The sequence below is a fragment of the Poecile atricapillus genome, chromosome 13 (genome assembly GCF_030490865.1).
Source record: "Poecile atricapillus isolate bPoeAtr1 chromosome 13, bPoeAtr1.hap1, whole genome shotgun sequence".
Classification (NCBI taxonomy): Eukaryota; Metazoa; Chordata; class Aves; order Passeriformes; family Paridae; genus Poecile; species Poecile atricapillus.
This window is the reverse complement of record NC_081261.1, coordinates 14,986,234-15,008,649: the sequence shown is the minus strand read 5'-3', so window position 1 is coordinate 15,008,649 and position 22,416 is coordinate 14,986,234. Positions and strand designations below refer to the sequence as shown.

At 38.9% G+C, this 22,416-nt stretch overlaps 1 protein-coding gene across 4 annotated transcripts in view; it reads left to right on the top strand.

Annotated features, from left to right (window-relative positions):
- The window catches only part of LCP2 (lymphocyte cytosolic protein 2), a 33,599-nt gene extending 11,583 nt beyond the window's left edge, over positions 1 to 22,016 (top strand). The window contains exons 4-23 of one of the 4 annotated variants that reach the window (XR_009278662.1): positions 13 to 78; positions 928 to 959; positions 1,703 to 1,737; positions 2,952 to 3,159; positions 3,899 to 3,987; positions 4,860 to 4,929; positions 5,134 to 5,217; positions 5,983 to 6,008; positions 6,099 to 6,118; positions 6,225 to 6,329; positions 7,238 to 7,268; positions 7,926 to 7,938; positions 8,946 to 9,066; positions 11,419 to 11,468; positions 12,313 to 12,416; positions 13,589 to 13,672; positions 14,426 to 14,581; positions 15,302 to 15,451; positions 17,721 to 17,992; positions 20,956 to 22,016. Coding sequence is in view for 3 of the 4 variants with exons in the window: in XM_058848946.1 (XP_058704929.1) it covers positions 13 to 78; positions 928 to 959; positions 1,703 to 1,737; positions 2,952 to 3,159; positions 3,899 to 3,987; positions 4,860 to 4,929; positions 5,134 to 5,217; positions 5,983 to 6,008; positions 6,099 to 6,118; positions 6,225 to 6,329; positions 7,238 to 7,268; positions 7,926 to 7,938; positions 8,946 to 9,066; positions 11,419 to 11,468; positions 12,313 to 12,416; positions 13,589 to 13,672; positions 14,426 to 14,581; positions 15,302 to 15,424 (1,417 nt within the window). In the remaining variant the exon portion in view is untranslated. Of the gene's footprint in view, positions 1 to 12; positions 79 to 927; positions 960 to 1,702; positions 1,739 to 2,951; positions 3,160 to 3,898; positions 3,988 to 4,859; positions 4,930 to 5,133; positions 5,218 to 5,982; positions 6,009 to 6,098; positions 6,119 to 6,224; positions 6,330 to 7,237; positions 7,269 to 7,925; positions 7,939 to 8,945; positions 9,067 to 11,418; positions 11,469 to 12,312; positions 12,417 to 13,588; positions 13,673 to 14,425; positions 14,582 to 15,301; positions 15,979 to 17,720; positions 18,335 to 20,955 lie in introns of those variants that run through there. The other 3 variants (XM_058848946.1, XM_058848944.1, XM_058848947.1) reach the window with 3 other exon arrangements.
- The last annotated feature ends 400 nt before the right edge of the window (positions 22,017 to 22,416 follow it).

Sequence of the window (22,416 nt, the reverse complement as noted above, 5' to 3'; positions counted from 1 at the left end):
TCTTTCCAATAGAATTGTAAGTAAATTAAGCCAAGAAATAAACAAAAATGAAGGGAGGCTCTCTTTCCTTCCAAAGTGGTAAGTAAGATAACTCAAGTTTCCATTCAAAGCTTTCAGATCAATCTTTTCTGGATTGGTTTTCATTTGATCAACAATGCCTGGATCAGAAGGGCAGCCTGGAAATTCTGTAAAATAAACCTCTGTTTCATTAATGACATCTGATATCAAATATCAAATCCTGAGCCCATGAACACCCCAGATGCTCCTGCCATGTCCAGAACCAAGTAACATTTGCACATTTCATGCAATTTACCACCTGAGCACATAGCCTTAAGAAGGCCATGAAGCCTAAGCATATATTATTAATAAATCAGCATTAATGCATTCCACAGATCTATACTTCATTATACTCTTTCATTCTTAATATTTGTCACTGAAAATAAGATTCACAATAGAAGAAGAGCAAAAATTACAAGAACATTCTATGAGAAAAGAACAATTTATGAACCTACCCAATGAAAACCAAGTCCAGTCTACAAACCATGGTTTTGCATCATCTGACAATATGATTTTACACTCTTCCACTCACTAGAATCCAAAATTACAGTTGAAAACCATAAAAACCTTATTTAACTTTACATTTATGAACTTGACTTTGAAGTTTCTCTTTTCAGTACTGGTAAATGTATTTTATGAGTCCCCTTGCTTCAAACCACTTGATTTCTCTGACTTCAATTCTCCTTGAAACAAAGGTTTTATTAGGATCCTTTATGTAAACATCAACTCATGTTTTTTTGGCATTTTGGGCAGAGTTAAACTTATCTATATAAACTTCATTCTACTGTAACAGTTAACTATCACCTTTATTTGCAATAGAAGCATCAAACATTTAATGGAAAGAATTTCTTTTTTGTATCTTTGTTGCAGGGCCCAAACACAAAAATCTCCAGAAAACACAGGTAAGTGTATACTGGCAGACCCTAGCAACAAAAATGCTTAAAAATATTAAAATATTAAATTAATACTTGCAGAGTCAACAGAGGGGAACAGGATTAGTAACCAAAAATCCAGAACAATAAATGAAAATATGGGAGTATAAAGAAAAAATAAAAGCATAGATGCAGGATGGAATAAGTAGAAAAAGGGAAATAGTAAGAAAGGGAATAATAAGAAAAAATTATTTTAAAGAGAAAAGATGGTGAAAAAAGGCAAGAGTTGAGACTTATACCTGAGAATCGTCAAAATGTCTTTCTTAAACCCAATAAATTGTATCAGTGCTTATGTATTTCTGTTCCAACATCTCCACCCCTTGCCCTTCCTCCCAGCAGCACGGAATTAGAGAGGGAAGCTGAAATTAAAAAAAACAAAAACAAACCCTTCTTTTATAAAAGTTAAAATAGTCTTAAACAAGGAGATAAGAAGCCCAGGCTCGTTCTGAAAGCATTTTGTTTCAAATGATATAATTTAAATTGGAAGTGGGACAAACTCGAAGTGCCAGCACCCAGATCATGTCGCAGCAGGGCAGCTTTATCTTAGTTTTGAATCAGGATGTTATTCACGGTGCCATCCGTGACTCTGAAAGAACAGCTCGTTCCTGTGGCACAGTTGTGAGGTTCAGAATTCACCTGGGATTTGTTGGGTTCTTTCTGACAAGTTATTACGTCTTTGACAAAGAAATGTGTGGTTGTGCTTCTTTCCCCAGGGTACGCTCAGGATGACGGTGGCTGGTCCTCGTTTGTGAGTATTTGGGTTAAGAAAACCCCCTGGCTCAGGAGGGGCTGTTCCTTCCTGCACTGGCTGCTTGGAGAGGCTGGGGGAGGAAAAGCAGGAGTGGCTGGATACAGATTTCCTCACTGAGAAAAGGTTCTCCCCCAAAAATTCAGAATTGCCTTCCTATTCCACTGGCTCGAGTAGAAGCTCCCAGCCTCTGAGCAGGTTCCCACAGAACCACAGCTGAGTTTTACATACCTGTTTCAGACTCTTAAATGAGGTGTTAGTAGATGCAAAGTTGCTGTGTTATTCAATGGCAAATTCTTGCCATTTAGAACCAATTTGTTGAACAGTAATTTTTTTTTTTTTTTTTCAAGCTATTTAGACTGCAGAAGTTCCTTCTGCCTTTTGGCATAGGAAATACCTTGCCAAGGTCATTTGGTGAAACACACCCACCTGAGCTGCTGATGCACAGCCTGCATGTATGAAGATCTCCGAGGCTAACCAGTGCTAATGGCTTTCCTTCAAAAATAAAAGGGAGAGGCGTTTTTAGAAGACACTTGTTACTAAATTCACAGATTTGCTGCTGTTCTGAAAGCACAAAAGTAACCACTTACAGAGCACCTGGGCTCTATGCCAGTGCAGAGGACTCTGGAAATTCCAGCTGTGGTACCAGTGACAAATGGAGTGTTCTTTTTCTCTCAAGCCTCGGAGATTGCACAGAAGTGCAGTGACCGTATTGACACTGTCACCTTGTGAGGCTGGTTTGAGTCAGGAGCATGCCAAGAGTCAAATCAAAGACCTCAGTTTTTATGAATGATTTTTCAAAAGTTGGGTTGCATGCTGTAGAAAGCAAGAAATGAATATCAGAATGAATACCAGCAGCATCAACTGCTGCTCCATTGTGCCCCTAGGAACACTGGTTTGTTTGCTGGTGCCTTGTCTGTTCCCTAAAACACTTCACACATATCAGTAAACTTGCACTTTATCTTGACCTTTCACTGTACTCACTGTCATCAAAGGATATTTGTTTTGTTTCTTAAGCTCTTGAGTGCTCCATGCATCAGTGGAATGTTGCCCCCTTTCCCTGTATTATTTCAACAGATTTTTTTCCCCCTCAAACTAGTTGTAAAAATTTGGTATTTTCCAGAGTGAAAAATCCCACGGTGAAAGGCCCCAAGGAAACTGCTCTGAAGGGTTTAGAGTTCTCACCAGCATCCATTTTTATGCTTGTTTGCCAGGATGATGATGATGATGATGATGACTATGAAAGCCCTGATGAAGACCAGGAAAAGGAAGATGAGGCTGACTATGAATCACCAACAGAGGAGCCTGAGGAAGCAGGACATGACAGTGATGGTTATGAGCCACCTCCAACCAATAATGATGAAGCACATCACAATGTCATATTTCCTGCCAAGTCACTTCCAAGCAGCACAGATTATATAGGTAATTACTAAAAATTAAGTGCTATTAATAATTTACAAATTAGATTTTTCCCATGTTATCAGCCACATTTTAGGTGGGTGATAATGGAATAGAGATTTTTCCTTGAAGGTAACAGTGAAATTCATGAGCAAGATTTAGTGACACGAACTCTGTGAGCTTGTGACTTTTAAAGTTACATTTTCTACTCTGGACAAGCTCTGTTGGAATAAAGATTAGTTTTGTGTGATGTGTGCAGTATTTGGCCTTTGATTTGAACCTGTATGAAGTTACACACATGTACATGCTGCAGTAGCTTTAGCAGTGCAGCCTTGGACAGAGCAGGTTGTCACAACAATGGCAAAAACAACTAGTGAAACTTGGGAAAAGAACAATCAGCTGTCCCTGCCTGTCGTTTTTGTTTTATGTCTTGATTCCTCAGCAGCCTGGAGGTGTGGAGTCCATTCAGGAGCACAAAGAAGCCGTTCAGATTGGCTGGTGTTTCACACTCAAGGCTGCAGGAATAAAATAAAACCTGTGGCCAAGAGCCTGGCAGGGGAGTCACCCCACAGAGACACACCAGCCTGGAACTCCCAACACTGATCCTAAAGCAACTGCCAGTCAAATCCTACTGCAATGTCTCTATGATTTATTCATTTCAGTAGCCAGGTTCTTGTAGGGGCTCTTTGTCATAAAGATCTAATGAGTGTTAAATAATCAAACTCTGTGTAGTTGCTTAGTTTGGGATTTTTGTTCTCTTTAGACAGACCTTCAACAACCAGATCACCGCATCAGCCTCCAGTACCTCCCCAGCGACCTGGCCCAGCCTCATTTGGGGGAAGAAGTGTTACTGTATGTTCCTTTCTTAATATCTCACCTATTTCCTATCCCAGGACCTCCTTAGGAGTCCAAGTGTAGGACCATTTTCACTCACCTAGTGAATGAAGAGAAAGCCATCAAAACAGATTTGAACTCTGTTACAAGGTGGCCATTGTTCAAGAAACACTTAAATTTCATGGGAGAAATATATTTAACTATTTCATATTACTTCATTGATTCTTACACTGGAAATATGCACCTACCTGTGAATGCCTCTCCCACATAAATGATAGATTTGTAAGAGATGCCTCTGTTTTGAAGAAAAGGTTATGTTTTTCCAAGCTATACTTCTAGCAGTTGCCCAATTGAATTAGGACCACATAAAAGTGTAAGAGCCTGTATAATCAGAACAATGAAGGCCAGTATTTGATTCCTTTCTTTTTCCTGCTGTGCATACTTCAAAACTGAAAGCTCTTGTGCTGTTGACAGCTGACACTATAGGTTCAGTGTTTGCAAGAACAGATATACAATAAACCTACCAATGTATACACAAGTCGAGGTTTAGGATGTGCTGCAGGGACTTTTGGTCTGATGCAGTGTCACAGAGATCCAACAGCGCTGTTGAAGCTCCTGTTCCTTTCCTTGGACAATCCATCCCCCCTTCCTCAGGAGACATCTCACTGAGTGTTGGGAGGAAGCAGATGGAGGCAGTTCTGCACCCAACAAAACCCAGTGAGTGTAGGTCATGCCTCAGGAGGGTCCTGGCTCCTTCCTTCCTGCCGTGAGCAGAGACCTCTCCTTGTGCTGTACCACACAAGAGAGGCAGATGTGTGCGGTGGGGTTAATACACTCAAAAGGAGAAAGGCAAAGACACATTTTAACCACTTGTTAAATACTTGTTTTAGCTGCCAGCTTTCCCTCCTCCACCAAGCAACAACGACTTGAGTAGAGACAGAAACATGAAGCCTTTGAAACGTGAGTACAGCTGGTGTTCTCTCTGTAAAGTTTTCCCAAGACTGCACTTCACTTTTCCCTCTTTTCCCTCAGTTCCACTCTTTTCTGCTACTCCTACAGGAGAATTAATTGTTATTTTAAGAAGTAACACCAGCTCTAATCTATACAAAATAAATATATATTGCCCTATACCAGCAAATGATCTTACACAGTTGTTATGTTTAGCCCCAGCTCCTTCTATAGACAGAAGCACAAAACCCTCTCTGGATCGTTTTGCTCCCCCATATGAAAGAGAAAGCCCAGGATCAGGTCAGTATTTGCTTACAATAATATCACTGAGGTTATTCAATTACTGAAAATCATCAGTTTGTATATAATTAATGGAAAAGAATAAGGCTCAACCAAATGTCATCAAAGTCATCTGTTTATGAATAAATGGTGTGAGCAGAACTTACAAAGTGGGAGAGAAATTCCATCTAAAAACAACCCTGAATCAGACAGGTGAACAGAAAGACATTATGAAAACCCTGTGTAATAAAGGTTTGATGTCCACTTAATTGATTGAACAAGGAAATATTTAATAGGTTAAAGGAGGAAAAAATCACCTTTGCATACAAAGGTAGTGAAACTCTGTATACACTGCTGTAGGTAATGTGGCAAGAGACTTAAAAGAAGGCTGAGAACTAATAGAACCCAGAAAAAAATGGCATTTCCTTCAGACCTGAAAACCACATTATACAAAGCATCTACAGATATGACTCTACAATTTTATTATCTAAACTCTTATCTGTTATATAATAGCAAAAAAACTATCCAGTAGTTCAAGGCTGAACCTTAGATAATGTGATTGTGACACATGCCATGCTGAAATGGTTCAAATTTCCCTTTAATAAAAGAGATTGCAATTTTACCACCACTTGAAAAGCCAAGGTATTTTTCTGGCTTTCATCTCAGGATGTGAGTTCTTCAGCCTGCAAGATTGACTTTGAATTTTATGCAAAACTCATTTATTTCATAGGAAGTTTAATTAATTAACTTCCATTTTTTCTAAATGTAAGCTTTTGCTGTTTTCAGGGAAGAAGCCAGGCATTCCTGAAAAGGTAATTTTTTTTTTTTTTGTGATTATTGATAATTTTTGCCTATTTTGATAGACTTACACATTCTCTTAACTCCTCCTTGTTGTTTTACAGCCTCTGGTTTCACAGCTCAGGTAAGAGTTTGTCCTCTGCAAACGATCCTCTCATTGCCAGTATTCCCCAGTTATATCTTAATAAGCAGCTTTTTGCCTTTATTTCATCATCTCGCTCCTGCTTTAGATCCCTGGGAGAACAATTAGCAATGATGCCAAAACCTCCTGTTCCACCAAGTGACAGATATGAAAGAGGCAATCCACCTCCTCTAAGGAAGCAAAGCCCTGGAAAGTAAGTGCTCATTTAATTGAGATTCAATAAGGAGAAATGAAATTTAACAAAAATATCTGACTTACTGATAGTTGTACTTGTTACTGGTCTGATTTACTGGTACTGCACCACAGCAGGGTCTGTGGATATCAAAGTTTTGGTTTATTAATATGCACAGGATGTGCTTGAAGCTGCAGAAAGGTGTGAATGCAGAAAAACTCTCTAGTCATATGTGAAAGAGCCATTACATGGGGCATAACTCACTTCCAAGTCATACAAGGACATGTATGATCCATATTTTTTCCACCAGAGCAAGTTCTTGTTCTAGGGAACATTCTTACATGAGTTCTATTGCTGTTGTTTAAGGGTGTTAGAAAAGGAAACCTTTATTTTCATCCCATTGATTTTATTAGCCTGCAAAACTCCTTCTTAACAGCCAGCAGGGTTTTCTAGCAGAACTGGATCATTCCCCAGCATTTTCTGGAAAACCTGGGGGCTGAATACTGACTGAACTTAAAACAAGAGATGAAATAATTGAGATCTGCTAATCAGCCAGGATAATTTATCAGAGAAACAAAGCCTGATATCCTTATGATGTGCTCCAGCAGTGCTGTCAAATATTATAAATGACTCCAAGACCTGAACACTAGTGTTTCATCATTGTACAAAACTTGCTTTAAGCTCTAATCTTACAATCATCAGACATTTTCCTTATTGATAAAATCAAGATGGGCTAAGAACTAGAATAATGCCTTAGATTATGGCTGAAAATTAGAGTCTTAAATGTTTTTATGAGGAAAAAATGTTTCTGCATTCATTGGTCTTTAAAACTCACTATAAATTCATGTTCTACTTGAAAATATGGCCTAATGCACACAAAGTGAATGAGTATTATTCCACCTATGATGAGTGTTTTGTTTTCATTTCAGACAGATTTGGCCACCACACAAGAAAAATGAAGTAAGTATAGTCTCAAAGCATATATCTAAAAGTATAGGGGTTACAGTAAAATTAAGTACCTGTATAAACTAATAATGCTGGAAAAGATAAACTTGTTTCTTTCATAAATTATAAGGAATACTTGTGGATCTTTCCATAGCACATGGGGTGTTTTTAAACAGTTCTTCTGTGTCAAGCTCAGTTTGTTCCCTGAGAACTTTATCTTGGATAACAGGAAGAATAAAGCCAGAATTTATGACACAGAGAGAAGTGGTTTTGCTTAAAGAAGATTTGGGCTTCTGGGGATTTTTTCAGTTTAAGCTGACCTAAAAGTTTCACTTTCAGATAACTCTGAAAGTCTACACTTACTTGAAGAAATAAAGAAAGTTTCTATCTCCTGAGAGTTTCTGACTATTTTAGGTCAAGACACACTATGGGACATCCATCACACATTTTGCTTGTAAATAATAGCTGCACTTTAATGTGAAAACTTTAGAAATATTTGGTGTTGCATGAAGACAAAACAAAACTTTAGAGGGAAGTGACAGTGTAGGTATTAGGAGTCCCTGTATAATCAAAATTCACCAATGTCCAGATTTTGTTTTGTAAAACATTCCTAAGAACTGTGCTATAATACATTGCTAATGTAGTTTTTTTTTTTTTTTTTTGGCTCCCCAGGAAGAAGAAGACAGTAAGTATTTCTACAGTGATTTTTCAAACTTAAAATCTTTCTTTGTGTTAGTTCTAAAAAAAAAAAGAAAGTAAAAAAGGAAATTATTTCAGAGCTGTTTCCTTAGAGCCATTTCTAAAGTCAGGTGGTACCCTGATAGGCTGTAGAATTCATATAAAGTGCCTCATGCAGATTTATATATCAAAGCCACAAACCCCAGGAAATCAATAGCTAATAGCTTCCTCCAGTCAGCCAGCAGGATTTCTTATTTTGAAATACATTACAGTAGAGAGATTTGTGTTCTGTACACTGCATCAAACAGCTGGAAACAGAAACCTGATGTCTCCCAGTCCTCAGCAAACCCTGCTGGCAGCAGGCTCTGTGCAATGTTAGTCACTTTTATGAACAAAAGCAGAACTTCTTCCATGTACCAACAGTGTCTATAAATTACTGCAGAATGCTGATTTCTGAAATTAAGTTTGTAAAGTGACTCTATAACAGAAGCAGGACATTTGGCCAAGTCTCTATGAATTATCACTGCCCCTAAGCCTCCATAAAGAAAAAGATTATTTAAGATATGCAGAGCACAAACCTGTTCTCCTCTTACTGCTAGTTCAGGTCTGAGGACACTGCAGAAAGAAAATGTTTTATTTCATGCTAGGAGAAATCTCAGAATGATGTTCAAAAAGGTGATATCAAATCTGCTATTTAGAAGCAATATGACAGAAAACATGTACCACCTTCAGCTCTGCTGCAGTTAACATACCTGAATTGTGGTTTATCCAAAACAGAAGTCAGAAAATGTAAATATTGCTCAATCCAGTTCCAGTTTATTTTTAATTTTAATATATAGTTTTAAGTTCTGAGCTGACAATATGAGTTTCTAATCTGTAACTAACACATCAAGGACATTTTACTGCATTATATTTATCTAATTAAACAGCAGTAAGGTGACAGAATTTCTTCATTCTACTTCATTTAAGAATATCTCATGTAGGATTTAAGTTCCTTTCTCTTCCTCTCCACAGCTGCCCTCCAAAGACCAGTGCCACAGCTGTCTTTGCCCCCATACAGCTCCAATGCATTCCCACCCAAATCTGTCAAGCCTCCACCTAAGCCAGGATCCAACAACATTCCTGCTGCAGAAAGGTTTGTTTCACCATTATTACTCATTCCTTTTGAACCTCAGTCTCTGGGTAGTTCAGTACTAAGACTGTGCCCTTGCTTCTACAAAATGCTAATTAGTGCTGTTCCTACTATCCAGGAGAATCCTTTATAGAATTTAAGCTCTGTATCAGTGGAGTAGAGAGTGTACATCAGACAATCAAGAAAAAAAACATGAATCTCTCTGTTTTATGGCAAAGAAGTTTTTTAAACTGATGGAGTGGCTACCTAGAACAGGGGTTAGGCAAACTTAAGATAATAAAGCCAGGTATTTATTGAAGGTCTTCAATAGATGCACCTTGGGCAGTCAGAAGCCTCAGGGGGGACACACCCAAGATGGATGATGGTCTCCAGTTTTTCACACAATTAAAAGTTTGGTCCATTTACATATCAGGGGTTAATCCTCCAGTTACAGCTTCCAGGTAATGAAGTAATTTACTCCAAGTTTCACCCCCCCAATTCACTGTTTACATCTCTCAGGGCCTGAGGCAGTGAGGTGTCCTTGAGTTTCAGGCCCAGAGAGGAATTGTTTTGTCTCAGTAACACGTGAGAACAGCAGCTGACAGCCTATGGAGTTTTAGAGTTATACACTAAAGCAGGACGGGATCTGAGAAATATAAAAGCTAAAATCCTAAGGCATTAAGACCCTACACAGTACAAGGCTTCCATTTTTGAGACACCTCTCCCATTGCTTGCAGGATCCATAAGAATGACCAGTTGTTTTGGGAAGGGATCATCTCCTACTAGGCAGGATTCAGGACAAAGGAGCCCTGCACACTCTAGGAGCTTAAGTGTTAGAGCTGTAGCTCCTCACACTTGAAAAAACCCACAACCCTGGTTGTCTGGAATTGAATCTGAAATAATTTCACCTCCCATTTACTGTATTTTACTCTAAGGGTTGATAATTCCTATTTAAAACTGTGAACCTTGCTGCAATTTTTTCCCAGCTTCAAGTTACAAATATTTGATTGTTATGCCTTAATTTGATAGACAGAAAAGCCCCTAATTAAATTTTGATTTCTGATGTACCATGCAACAGACCTGAACTTTGATGACTTAGAGTGGGCTCCTTGAGTCCATGTCTGATGCACATTTTTTAATCTCTATATTTTTTAATGGCTCTTTGATGAATTCCTCACATTTACCATCATTCTCTGGAGTTGCTGACACCCAAGCAAAACAAATATTGCAGTAGCAATAGCAAGGTCATATGCAAATTGAACTATTCCTATGATGAACACTTCTGCTTATATTCAAAGAGCATTGCCAAATTTGCTGTAGCAGAGGCCCCCGGTTTGACTGATTCTCTACCATAAATCAAGTCATGATAGGGTGTTTTTGTTGTGCAAACAAAATTAGCATATTTATCTCAGAGTCTTTTCAACAGCTCATTTAAGCAGAAGAGAAATATGAACAGTAAAGGAAAGGAGTGCAGGCCATTTATTCTCAATTAGGTGAAGAAACAAAAAATAATAACAGAAATTGAAGCGTGGGACTCCATTTTGAGCAGTTTTGGATGTGGGTTGAGGTTGGCAGAGATCTCTGGATGTCTTCTGGTCCAACCCCCTTCCCAAGCAAGGTCACCTTGAACAGCCTGCCTGGTACCATGTCCAGGTGGCATTTGAATGTCTCCAAGGAAAGAGAGAGATTCCACAGCATTCTTGGCAACCTGCTCCAGTGCTTGTTTGCCCTCACATTAAAAAATGTTTCCTGATGTTCCGAGGGAAGCTCTGGTCTTGTCACTGGGGACCAGTGAAAAGAGCCTGGCTCTTCCTTCAGATATTTCTGTGCTTTGAAAGATCCTTCCTGAGCCTTCTCAGCTTCCAGCTCCCTCAGCCTTTCCTCATGTGGGAGATGCCCCAGTCCCTGATGTTGCTGGTTCTTCCCAGCTTGCAACATAAATGTGATGCTACATTTTTATCAACAATGTTAGAGAAGTCGCAAGAAAAATAACTCTGTTAAGTGGAACCCTGCAGCGAGAAAGCTCTGGTGAGCCCTGTGCTTCCTGCTCTGGGGGAAGGATGGAGTCATTCCCTGTGAAAACTCCACAAGCTGAAGCACTTCCCTGCATTGATCCTGGTACAGAAACCTCGGTGGCCTTTACTGATTACCTTATTCCAAGGTACTGAGCTCCAGGTAAACTTAAAAGTGGATCCACTTACACGAAAAGAAGAAAAACAAAAAGAAGAACAGAGAAGGCTCTCCTCACCCTGAACAGATCTCAAGGGGCTCTCACATTCTGTAAAACAGGCCCAAAGTCCAGATCAGATGATCAGAACTCAGAAATGTTGTAGAGAAATGTTCTGTTTATACTGACTACTCTTTTTTTTTAAACAGTTCTAGAAACTTGTCTTCAACTGGCTCTCTACCACCACGCTTCCATCCAGGTTTGTATCCTGCATTCTTATACTTTTTTTCTTCTTTAAGTGAATGAAAGTGGAAAGATAGTTTCAATGCAGTCAATAATTTTTTGGTTTTTTTTTTTAATGGATGTTTCTTCTTGGACTGTGAACAGAAAACTATCAAGTTCTTGAAAGGCATCTTGTGTACCTTACTTAGTCTGAATTAAAGATTTTAAGCCTTTTTTTTCCCCATGAAGTTTAGGCTTCTTGTCTAGTTAAACCAGTGACAAAACTTCATAAAACCATCCTTTTCTGTACAGTACTGAGAGCTGAGCTATGCAAATCACTGTGGTATGCTAATACTCCCCAAAAAGGTTAGCAAATGCTTTTCATGTGAAATATGCTCCATATTTATCTTTTAAGAAAAAAAAAATAAAGAAAACTTAGACATCGATTGCCTTACAAGTAATTTTTTGCACATGGTAACACGTGTCAATATCCTACAGTGACATTTTTTACTTTCTAATTGCTGAGAAGGCAAGGATTGCAAAGACAGTATTACTTCTGTCTCTAAAGAAACCAAGATGCTCTCAAGCGAGTAACTGTAGTACAGAAACTGATGTCACCCCTATTTCAAGTTCATCTGTTCTAATGAAAATCTGAACCACAAGAGTTCAGTTAAAGTCCCTGTGCACCAAGGATGGAATTATGTAAAGAACCTGGTTCTCATAGAGAAACCTAAAGCAGATTTCAAATAATTTCTAGATGTCTTGGTACCAGGGTGATACAAATACTTCATGCTTCATAAAATCAAGATCCTACACCCTGGGTGCACAGATGAAATTATTTCCCTGGTTTTAACAGTTTTTCTACTTTTGTATCTCTGAAGGCAGCAACAGCAGATCTCCTTCAAGAGGCCCAGCTGACATGAGACCTCCATTGCCAGCTCCTAGCAGACAGACTGTTCACCAGACAAACACACAGGAATATGAGGTACAAAATATGAACCATAACTGTAAAGACAGCAAGTTTTCTGGCTTTGAGAGAGAACATCTTTCAAAGTTGTTTTTCTAGTCAGTAGTCACTGTCAGGACATACTGAGTGCTTTCAGTTTCCTTTTCTGTGTCAAACTGTAGTGCCTTATTTTGTCCTCACCAAGAAAAACAGTAACAGCTGAACCCCAGCAGAACAAAATAGGAAAAATACTTATTTGCTGGATTACTTGTTTTGCACAACTGCCTTCAAGCAGCATCAGATTTTCAGTTTTCCTTCCACAAAACTTTGATGAGTAAAAGACTCAGTCTTATAAGTGCATTTTTGCTTCACATTTCCTTAAATAAAACAAGTTTAGAGCAAACCACTCATGGTGATAGCAGTGCTGGGCAACCATAAATAGTACATTCACAGGAAATCTGCATTATAGTCTCAGATGATAGTTAAGGATGCCTTTGTGCCTAGGTAGATAAAAAAGATCATACCACTTAACATCTTTTACTGAAAGTCTTTGGAAATACCTATTTTCTTAGCTCACCTGCAAGGGCATTATAGGTAGATCTGCAATATTTTCACATTTATCAAAGTGAGCAGGTAATTTAAAACAACTTAGCAGCACTTTCCATACCATAATAGCAGTGTGATCTGTGACACAAATACCCTCAGAGATTCTTCACACAGACCCACATATCCCTCACACTGAAGTCTCTCTCTCTTACTTGCATGTTGCCTGTCACATATAGGTAAAACCTTACAAAAGAAAGGCCTTGTAAAATCATGGTTCAGGCCTTGTTACTTTGGCTAAGTATAACTAGCAGCGAGCTTGATAAGTTCCCATCTTGAAAATGAAAAGTTCGTTAACATAAAAAACTATTCTTGGACAGAAAAACAAGTGCACCTGTAATAACAAGGGATCTGTTCCATGAGAATCAGTAGAAAAAGTATGTAAATATTGTTAGAAACAAAAGTTTTGATTGATGTGTACACTCACCAACCAGTAAGTTCCTAACCAACTGGAATGAAACACGGTGCCTTCTGATAACCATATAAATATGAGCTGTGTGCAATAAAGATGGGGCTATGATGGAAGAAGAAACAGGTGTCATTGTCTGTCTCTACTGTGATAGCTGCCATTCCCTGGCAGTTGACTTTGTCCTTGTCCTGTTCCCCAGCCCCAGGGCTCTCTGAAGGATGAGTGGTACGTGGCTTTTGTCAGCCGGCCCGAGGCAGAGACAGCGCTCCGCAGGATAAACAAGGTACCTGCACAGGGCTGGGAATCCCACCCCTTTCTAGGCCATAGAGAGCAGCAAAATGAAGTACAGGTTCAAACAAGGCTTATCTGTACATGTGGAAATAAATTAAAATCATGAAGATAAACAGAATTATTGCTGTGGGAGTTGTGGTTACCCTGTGCTGCCTCACTGCACTTGCCATGAGCTGAAGATGGCCTGTGCACCACTCCAGTGGCTTGTGCTAAAGTCCAGCTTATGAGGTCCCATTCAGTGCCTTTAAGAAAGGGATTCTAATTGGGGAGTTGTCAAAATAAATCTGAAATTAAGAAAAGCAGAAAGAGTGGTACAGTATCACTGCCTTTACCTAAATTACACAGACAATGTCATTATTTTAAGCCGTCTATAAATACATCACGTAGGAAACATGATTGGCACTTAGTGGAAATGAACTTCTCTTCTGATTAAAGTGATGTGAGGTTTGGTCTTTGATAATTTACTTCTTTCTTTAATGGAATCTCTCCCTCATACAACAGCATTCCTACCTTCCCTTAGAATCTGCTTTTGTAACAGAGTGGAAAGTTTGAAGTAGCAAACTGAAAGACAACACATTTGTCAAAAGACCTAAATGCTTCAGTAGTGCAGTTTCTCTTATCAGAAAGGAAAAAGATTTCAGAAAGAAAACACACTTAGAAGCATGAGTGCTCTAGTGAAAGTTGTTACACTGATCAAACCCAGAAGTGTTTGCTATTTGTCATCTTTCATTTTTTCATGTTTCAGGATGGAACATTCTTGGTGAGAGACAGCTCACGAAAAACTGTCACTCACCCATATGTACTGATGGTGCTGTACAGAGATAAAGTGTACAACATCCAGATCCGGTACCAGCAGCAGGACCACTTATATTTATTAGGAACCAGCTTAAAAGGAAAAGAGGTATTATGTGTTTTTCACACTACATCTCTTCATTGTAAGGCATCCCTGCCTCATTCCTCAGTGCCAGGTGATTGTTGTCCTGGGGTGGAATTCTGCTTGTTGTCTCAGAGTTATTCACAGGAGAGTATTGTTATTGCTGGAAGGAGAATCAGGTTATGTGGTTTGCACTCAGGGAATGAAGGGGTGGCCTTAGAACACGGCCATTAGAAATCCACGTGTGTGGTTAGGGGATGTTTGTTTACCACTGAGATACCAGAGAAGGGAAATGGAGAGCTGACAGCTAATCCAAACCTGCCACAGTCCAGCTTTGCTCCCAGCAAAAGGTGCTCCCAGGTGGCTCAGCTCCAGCCTGCAGGACTGGGTGGATTTGCTGGCACCAGACTGATCAGCACATTCCTGGCAGTTCTGATCCAGACAGAACCCCTGAACTGATCAGCCACCTCTGAACTCTCAAGTACAGTCACCACATCAAGCACAGTGACAACAGCACACATTAAACAGATGAAGACCACAGAAATTATTTATACAACAGCAGCAGCTTGTACACAGAATTACTGAGCTACAGATCATGGCAGGAATGAGAACGGTTGATCTGGACCTTATTTATTTTTTAATAATATTGATAAATAACTAGAATTTAAAAAAAACCTTTTTGTTTCTACTGGTTACTAATAATTCTGACATTTTGGCCTTAGCCTTCTCATTTTTTCCATCCCACAGGAATTTTCTTCTGTAGCAGATATCATTGACCACTTTCAAAGAACACCTCTTCTTCTGATTGATGGAAAAGACAGAGGCTCAAGAAATCAGTGCATGTTAAAATACGCGGCAGGACATGTTTAAATGAAACTTTAGAGAAGATCACATATGGTACTGAACCCTACTGAAGTTTATAAACTTCAAGATATTTCCCTTTTCAGCAAACTAAAATCATGAAGTCATTAAAATTAATGGTTTCAAAGAAAAAGGACTATGCTATTTTTAAATTATGCCTTAAATAGAGTGTTCTAGAAATATAATTTTCCTACAAAGTGTTTATTACTGTCCATTAATCATACAGCACATGAGAATTTTTTATCTTCCAAGATATGTATATCCTCTTGAAATTATTTCCACACCAAATTTGATGAACCATAAATAAATATCAGTACAAGTCTCTGCTTTCATAGGAGCTCTTCTTTTGGATCAGAATGGCAGCAGCAATTTTGTTATCTGAAGTGAATACAGAGTAGAACCAAATGTTGTCAAAGATGAGGAGTAGACAAGATAAAAGCCAATTTTTCCTCAATAAATAAATCAATCTACCTCTGCCCACTGCTATGAAAAGACCAGCTGAGATCTGAAAGACACACGGGTTTCAGTGGCACCAGAACCCCTCCAACCCTGGAAATGCAGGATCCTGTCTGTGTCTGGGTTACTCAGCTGTGAAACTGAGTAACTGAGTGGGAACTGTTTGTTCCCACTTTTGCAGGAAAACACCACACCCACAGACAGCACACCATCTCTGCCACAACACTGGGGATTCCATGCCTCAGGCCACAACTGGAACCTTCTATTTCCTAGAATTCTCTAACCTCACTCAGAAAAAAGATTTTCCCACACAGATCTCTCTTCAGCTGTGTCCTTCTGACTGAATCAAGCAACTGCATTTTTACAGGAATCACATCAACAAAAATTATCATCATGTGATCCTTAAGTGGCAGAACCCCCCAACCTCTTAGAAAGCACACACATTCAGGCCAAACCTACTTCCTCTTGCACAACTGCTTTCTGTTTTTTAGAGGATTTTTTAAAGGAAAAAAGGGACTCAGTTCAGAAATACAAGTTGCAGCTGAGGAACACTGAAGCAGCCCGTATCAAGAGTTTTCCCTCACCTCTGTTAAGTGGAATTTATTCAACCTTTTGCCTTGGGTTTCAATTTCCTCTGTGTTCTGACAAGACCTTGGTTTGATAATTATGAGATTATCACACTTTTTCTCATTTAAAGCTATTGCGTCTGTATCAGTTAAAACACTGGAACCAAAATTCAAGGTAGAAAATAACTTTCATATAATCAGTAAAGCTTCCCAGATAACATAATCAGATTTCATAAACAGTTTTTCTTATAGAAATATGTTTTGTAGATGTTGCTTTCCAAGATGTTTGGGTAAGAGCTGGAATTCAAAGCTAGCAAAGTTCATTTCCATGCAACTATGAGTCCAAAAATAAAGATGAAAAATAAAATTAAAAAAATTCTTCAGCTGACAAAAGCTGCTTCTAGCCCAGTATTTTTAAAAGTTGTCTCCTAATCTGATGAACAAAAAGTCACTTCAAATATGTCTTTTTCAAAAACTGTTAAAATTAAGAACAACATCCCCCATATCACCACTGAGTCTTGTGAACTGTAATTCTGTTCCATTGCCCTGCCTTGAAAAATCTGACAACCTAGAAACATCTCCTATGGAATTTGTTTTATTAATTTTAAACCATCTCACCAGTGAAGGAGAAAGAAAATATAAACCAGCATAACAAATTCTAACACTGCATATTTTTTAAACTAGAATAAATATCTATTTGATTATTCAGAGAAAGATATTTGGTGTAAGAATAAAAATACATCTCAACATTCAAACATGTTCACAAGTAAAGTGTGACTGAATATTAATGGCAATGAACTACATGAAAGCAGTGGCTGTGCAAATGTTGGGCCAAGAAGATTTCAGGATAGAGCATTGAAACCACAAACTCCACCCTGTTTTTGTAGCTAGTTGCATTAGAGAGTTATTACAGAAACTAGAATGGAAAGTACTTTAAGTTTTCCAGAAATAATCTGCTCCTTGACCCCTTCCTCAGCAGTATTTTTAAGATGAGGAAGGCAGCTCAAAACACAAGTTGCAGTTCCTCCTTCACTTTCTTTCTGTTTCTCTGAGCACAACTGAGATAGGAGAGCAGTGACTTGAAGCAAATTTCAAATCTTTTGTTACTGTTCCAACATGTCTTTGTTTAAAAGGAGAAAACCACGTGAACAACTTCATGCCCAGTGTCCTGACCTTTTTAATTAATTACATCAGTCTTTCCAGTCCTAGTGGGCTTAATTTGGGAAATGTGGGTTGAAAAACCCCTCTCAGAACCAGTAACCTACTCTTTTTTTCCATTTCAGATGTTTAGCTTAAAATAAAAATAGTTTAACTGCAGGAAACCATGCTATCATTGAACGGTCCAAACTTAATTAAAAGAAAGAAGATGAAGAAGAAGAAAAAGCAGCAGTTTCATCAGCATGAATAGAAGACAATACATAAAAATGGATGTTACTTAATCTGTCAAACTCCAAGTCTTTTCTTCAGCTTCTCTTAAATCTTTGGCCTTCACAGGATGGTTGAAATTCAAAATCAGGTCACAAAGCAGTAGCTGGCTTTCCACTGGAAGACAAAGGTCAGTGTATCAGCATGATATTTACTGAATGAAAGTGAATGGTAATCTACAGACAGCATTGTTTTAGTGTTCATCTATCAACTCACTCAAAAAGTTGAAGGGTTGCCTTGTTTCACTTGCTTCAAGACAGCTAAATTCAGTTGGTGTTAGCATGCTAGAAATATTTGCATTAGAAGACTCAGTGTTCCTGGAAAGGAATGACTGGTCACCTTGCAGGTGTTTCCCATGGTTAACATGATTTTATTGCTCTCCAACTACTGTTCCATTAATTTTTCAAAACACAAGAGCAAAGCTATTGCTTCACTACATTAAAACCCAGTTGTCTGACAGAGAAAACCAGGCCATTCACAACTGCACACTCTTAGAAGAATGTCTTTGTTTAACTGGATGGTGAAGTCAGAATTACCATTTATTCTCTTCAGTTCATTGGCCATTGTATCAACATTTTTAATTGCAGCCTCAAGGCTAAACTGTCCATCAGAATTTTTGATCACCTGTACAAAATAGGAACAAAGCATTATTGGCAGGGTATATATGATTCATAAACTCCTTGATACAGGTAATCATAATACTCTTGACATTTTTTTCTTTCATTTTCTTAAATAATATTTTATTAAAACTTCCCCAGTTTATAATTAGCCTCTTAGACATGGCAAATTACAGCTATGGAAGGTGAGCACTAAAAAGCACTTAGGGTTGGGTTGTCTTTTTCCTGTCACCTTTTTCTTATAGAAACAACCGCAGTGAAATTAATCAGATCTGTGAATTCCTCTCCTCGTCATTTTTCACGTTTGTTTTCGACCTTTTCCTACAGAATCGAAAATTAATTGAGAATAATTCAGCCACAAGATGGAGCTACAGTGACAGTAACGTGACGAACACACCTGGTCACTATTAACACTGAGTGTTAATGAACCTGACTAAACATGCCCAGAAACACTTGTAATCAGTTTATAATCAATATCTTGTCTACTTTAGAAATCATATTTCCTGCCTTTAAATTTAATTAAAAACCAATAAAAATCTAGACCCAATTAAGATTATTAACCATTTGAAATGAAGTATAATTTGAAATTTCAAATGTGTACTACACTCCTCTTTAGGAATTTTTTCCTTATGAAAAATTTCAGAGAAGTGCACATAGCACAATTTCTGGCCTACTTATAAGCTCTCTACTTATAACTCAGAAATTTTAAAAATAGAATCTGGAAAAACTCTGAGTGATTCATAAATAATGTTCCTTATGTAGAAAATCCCAGCACATTAAGAAGCACGACCAAGAAAACTAACATACTTTTAACATAGATTCTTTGTCTGAGTCTCTTTTCCCTTCAGGCAGTGGCTTTGTGTTGAGTTCAGCAGTCATGGCTGAGGCTTCTAAAAAGACAACCTCCAAATTACTAGGGATTAGTAAAATACATAAATGTATGTATCTCACATAAAATATATAATAACATTTAAAAATATAACAATTAGCCATTACTTTCATTAGTGTTTGAAAGCAGAGTCTAAGAGGTCAAACAGTTTTAGTTCTTCTTGAGGAAGAATAAAAAGCTTGGATTTTATTTACTTTACTTTCTTTTAGGGACAGTGTTTCAGAATTTTTTCAGGAGTTCAAAGTGGAATTACTAACAGTGAATAAGTGTATGTGTAATGGTGATGAAGAATTCCTCAAACATATTCCTGCACTTTTTTAATTGAAAGCTTTCTGAGAGATCTAAAAAGACATTTCAATTGGTTTCTAACATGGATTTATGGAAGGAAAAGCTAAAGTACACACAAACACATGCGTCGACTGTTTATGGTGGTGCATTTCCCCCCGATGATCTGGGGTTCTTTAAGAGAACATTCTTACATTTAAAGAACATTCAAAACAATAAATGTTGGAACATTTAAATCATTCTTTTGGCACTGTCTGCTAGTCAGTAACAGAGCTGAGAATAAATACCAGATCCCTGGGCTTGCTCTTCCTCCATTTCTCCTGCTTGTCTCTCCTAACAAGTCAGGACACCTTCGGGCAAGCTGAAGCGTGACAGTCACTGGAAAGCTGTTTCGACACTAAAAAAGGGGAGTAAAAAAGGGAAGAAAAAAGGGAAGGAGGTTTATTTCACCCTGGGGTGCAATAACATGAGGCAGAAGTCGCTCAGCTCTGTGGCAGACAGTCAGTGTGTCCCACTCTGAGTGCCCTCCACAAAGGCCTCAGGGAGGGCACGACTCCTGTGGGCTCCTGTGGATCACTGCCCTGCACGGGAGCCAGTCCTCCAAAACGTCTCCAAAATGAGCTGAAATAGGGGTTATGTTGGAAGGCACCACAGAGGGCTGCTGCAAGCCCTGTCCAAGCTGGGCTGGAGCACTTGCAGGTGCTGAGGAGAGTGCAGGCAGCAGGAGCACGGCCCTTTCCCCCAGCAGCAAGGACACCGCTCTGACCCCGCAACGGGGCTGGGGCTCTCCCCCCGGGCACGGCTTCGCTTCTCTCAGCAAGGAAAACCCCACTGCTTGTCCCTCTTCCAGCACACGAGAGGTCAGTGGGTTACACGAGTCCCGGGAGAGTCACAATTTTAGGAGTGGGTGGTAAAAAGTAACTGGAAATGCTGCAAGAGCTGAAGGAGAAATGGAGAAGAGAGGCCTGAGGGGTCAGCAGGGGGTGGTGAATGGCCGATGAATTCCTGCTGGCCTTTGAGGCCCTGCCCGCGGGGAGCTAATTGCGATTGCAGCAGCTAATTTACAAACAGCTCCTTTTTGTCAGCAATTCAAATGCATATGCAGTGAAGTCAGTTACGCTATTTGAGCAAAGCTTAATGATGAATTTGAATTTAAGGAAGCCAAAGCTAGACACGTTTATCCGTTCTCAGTGTTAATTTAGCAGTGACACTGCCCTCAGAAGCACATACCTGATTTGAGTTGGAATCAACAAAACTGCTAACTAATGACCTGGGCTTGGGAACTGCTCATTTCTTCCCCAGGCTGTGCTGTAGTACCGAAAGCCAGGGACACCAAGCAGAGGAATGGCTGTCAGCACTTTTCTTTAATTTACTGGAACCACTTTTCCTGCTGCTCAGCATTCATCTGTATTTTGGACTCACTGTTTGGCACCAGTGGAGAAGGAATAAGCAGCATCTCAGAGGAGAGTGGAGTTACTTGGATGTGCAGTAGAGAACAGATGGACAGGGTGTGCTTGGGATGTGCTTTCATGGTATTTCTTCTTTAAAACAAAGCATTTTAAATGTATTGGTTTATGACTGAATTGCAACTCAGAGCAACACATTCTGGTATGGCAGAATTGAACTGTGATTCAAAGAGAAAACGTGATATGCTGCTTCCACTGTGGGGCTTTCTGGAGATGAGAAATGCAGAGCAGGAAACCCTTCACACATGCACTAATTCCTGTACTAAACCCTTTCAGTTTACAACCTCTCACCAGCACCCCAGTGCAAACAAGTTAACTGTGCCTTTTCTGTGGCCCGAAGGAAAAAGTCCAGCTGAAGTTGCTGATTTTGCTGGTAGAACACAAAATAAAGCTGTGTACCAAAGAATATACAAGGTGGTTTTATGTATTTTCAAAATAAGAACCTACAAAAGTTTATATAGATACAAAAAAGCAAAATGGTATCCTAGCAAGGTCCTGAAAATATTTGAGTCGGTAGAAAAAGCAGTTATTTGCTTCACTAACCTGTAAAGCAGAATGCTTCAACTGATAAACCCCTGTTTCTGTCAGTTTACTTTCTACATTCGGATGTTTTTTGCACATCCTATAAATAATCATTCCCATTGTATTTAAATTCTTCTGTAAACTGACAGTAGAAGGAAAACCAGGAAATGGTCCATCACAAAGAAAACCATTGTAATGACCAGAAAATTTAGATTCAAAATATGTACAATAAATTGAGTTTCCAGAATCAATAAAGCAGAGCCTTTCTATAAATAATCTTCAAAAATGTGAGATTTTAACCAGCAAGGCGACCAACAGTGCAGGAGATTGACTATACATGACATTTGAAAAAAAAAAACAACAGAGTAAGAGATATTTAATTTCTATACCTGATTTTACTTGGAACAGAAACACTTTCTGGATTTTCTTTATAAGGCAATATTTCAAACTGAAACTCTGAAATTACAGGTTTAAATTATTAAGTTATATCTCTGTGAGGAGCGTTCTCGTAGGTGTTGCTGGCAATTTCAGATCAGCATTTCAGTTTATGAGCTGCAGTTTGCTCTTTGCCTGAAGTAAACCCACAGGTTTATGTGCAAAGATCCCCAAAGCTCTTTAATCACGGGTTGCTCTGGCCATGTGTGGTACTTTACACACAAAACCCCCCTGTCTCCGGAGGCTTTCAGAGATCACATTCAGTTGTGGCAGGTGAAACTGTTCAGACACTTTTATGAATCCCTGATAAAGACAGAATTACTACCAAACGAGCTCTCTA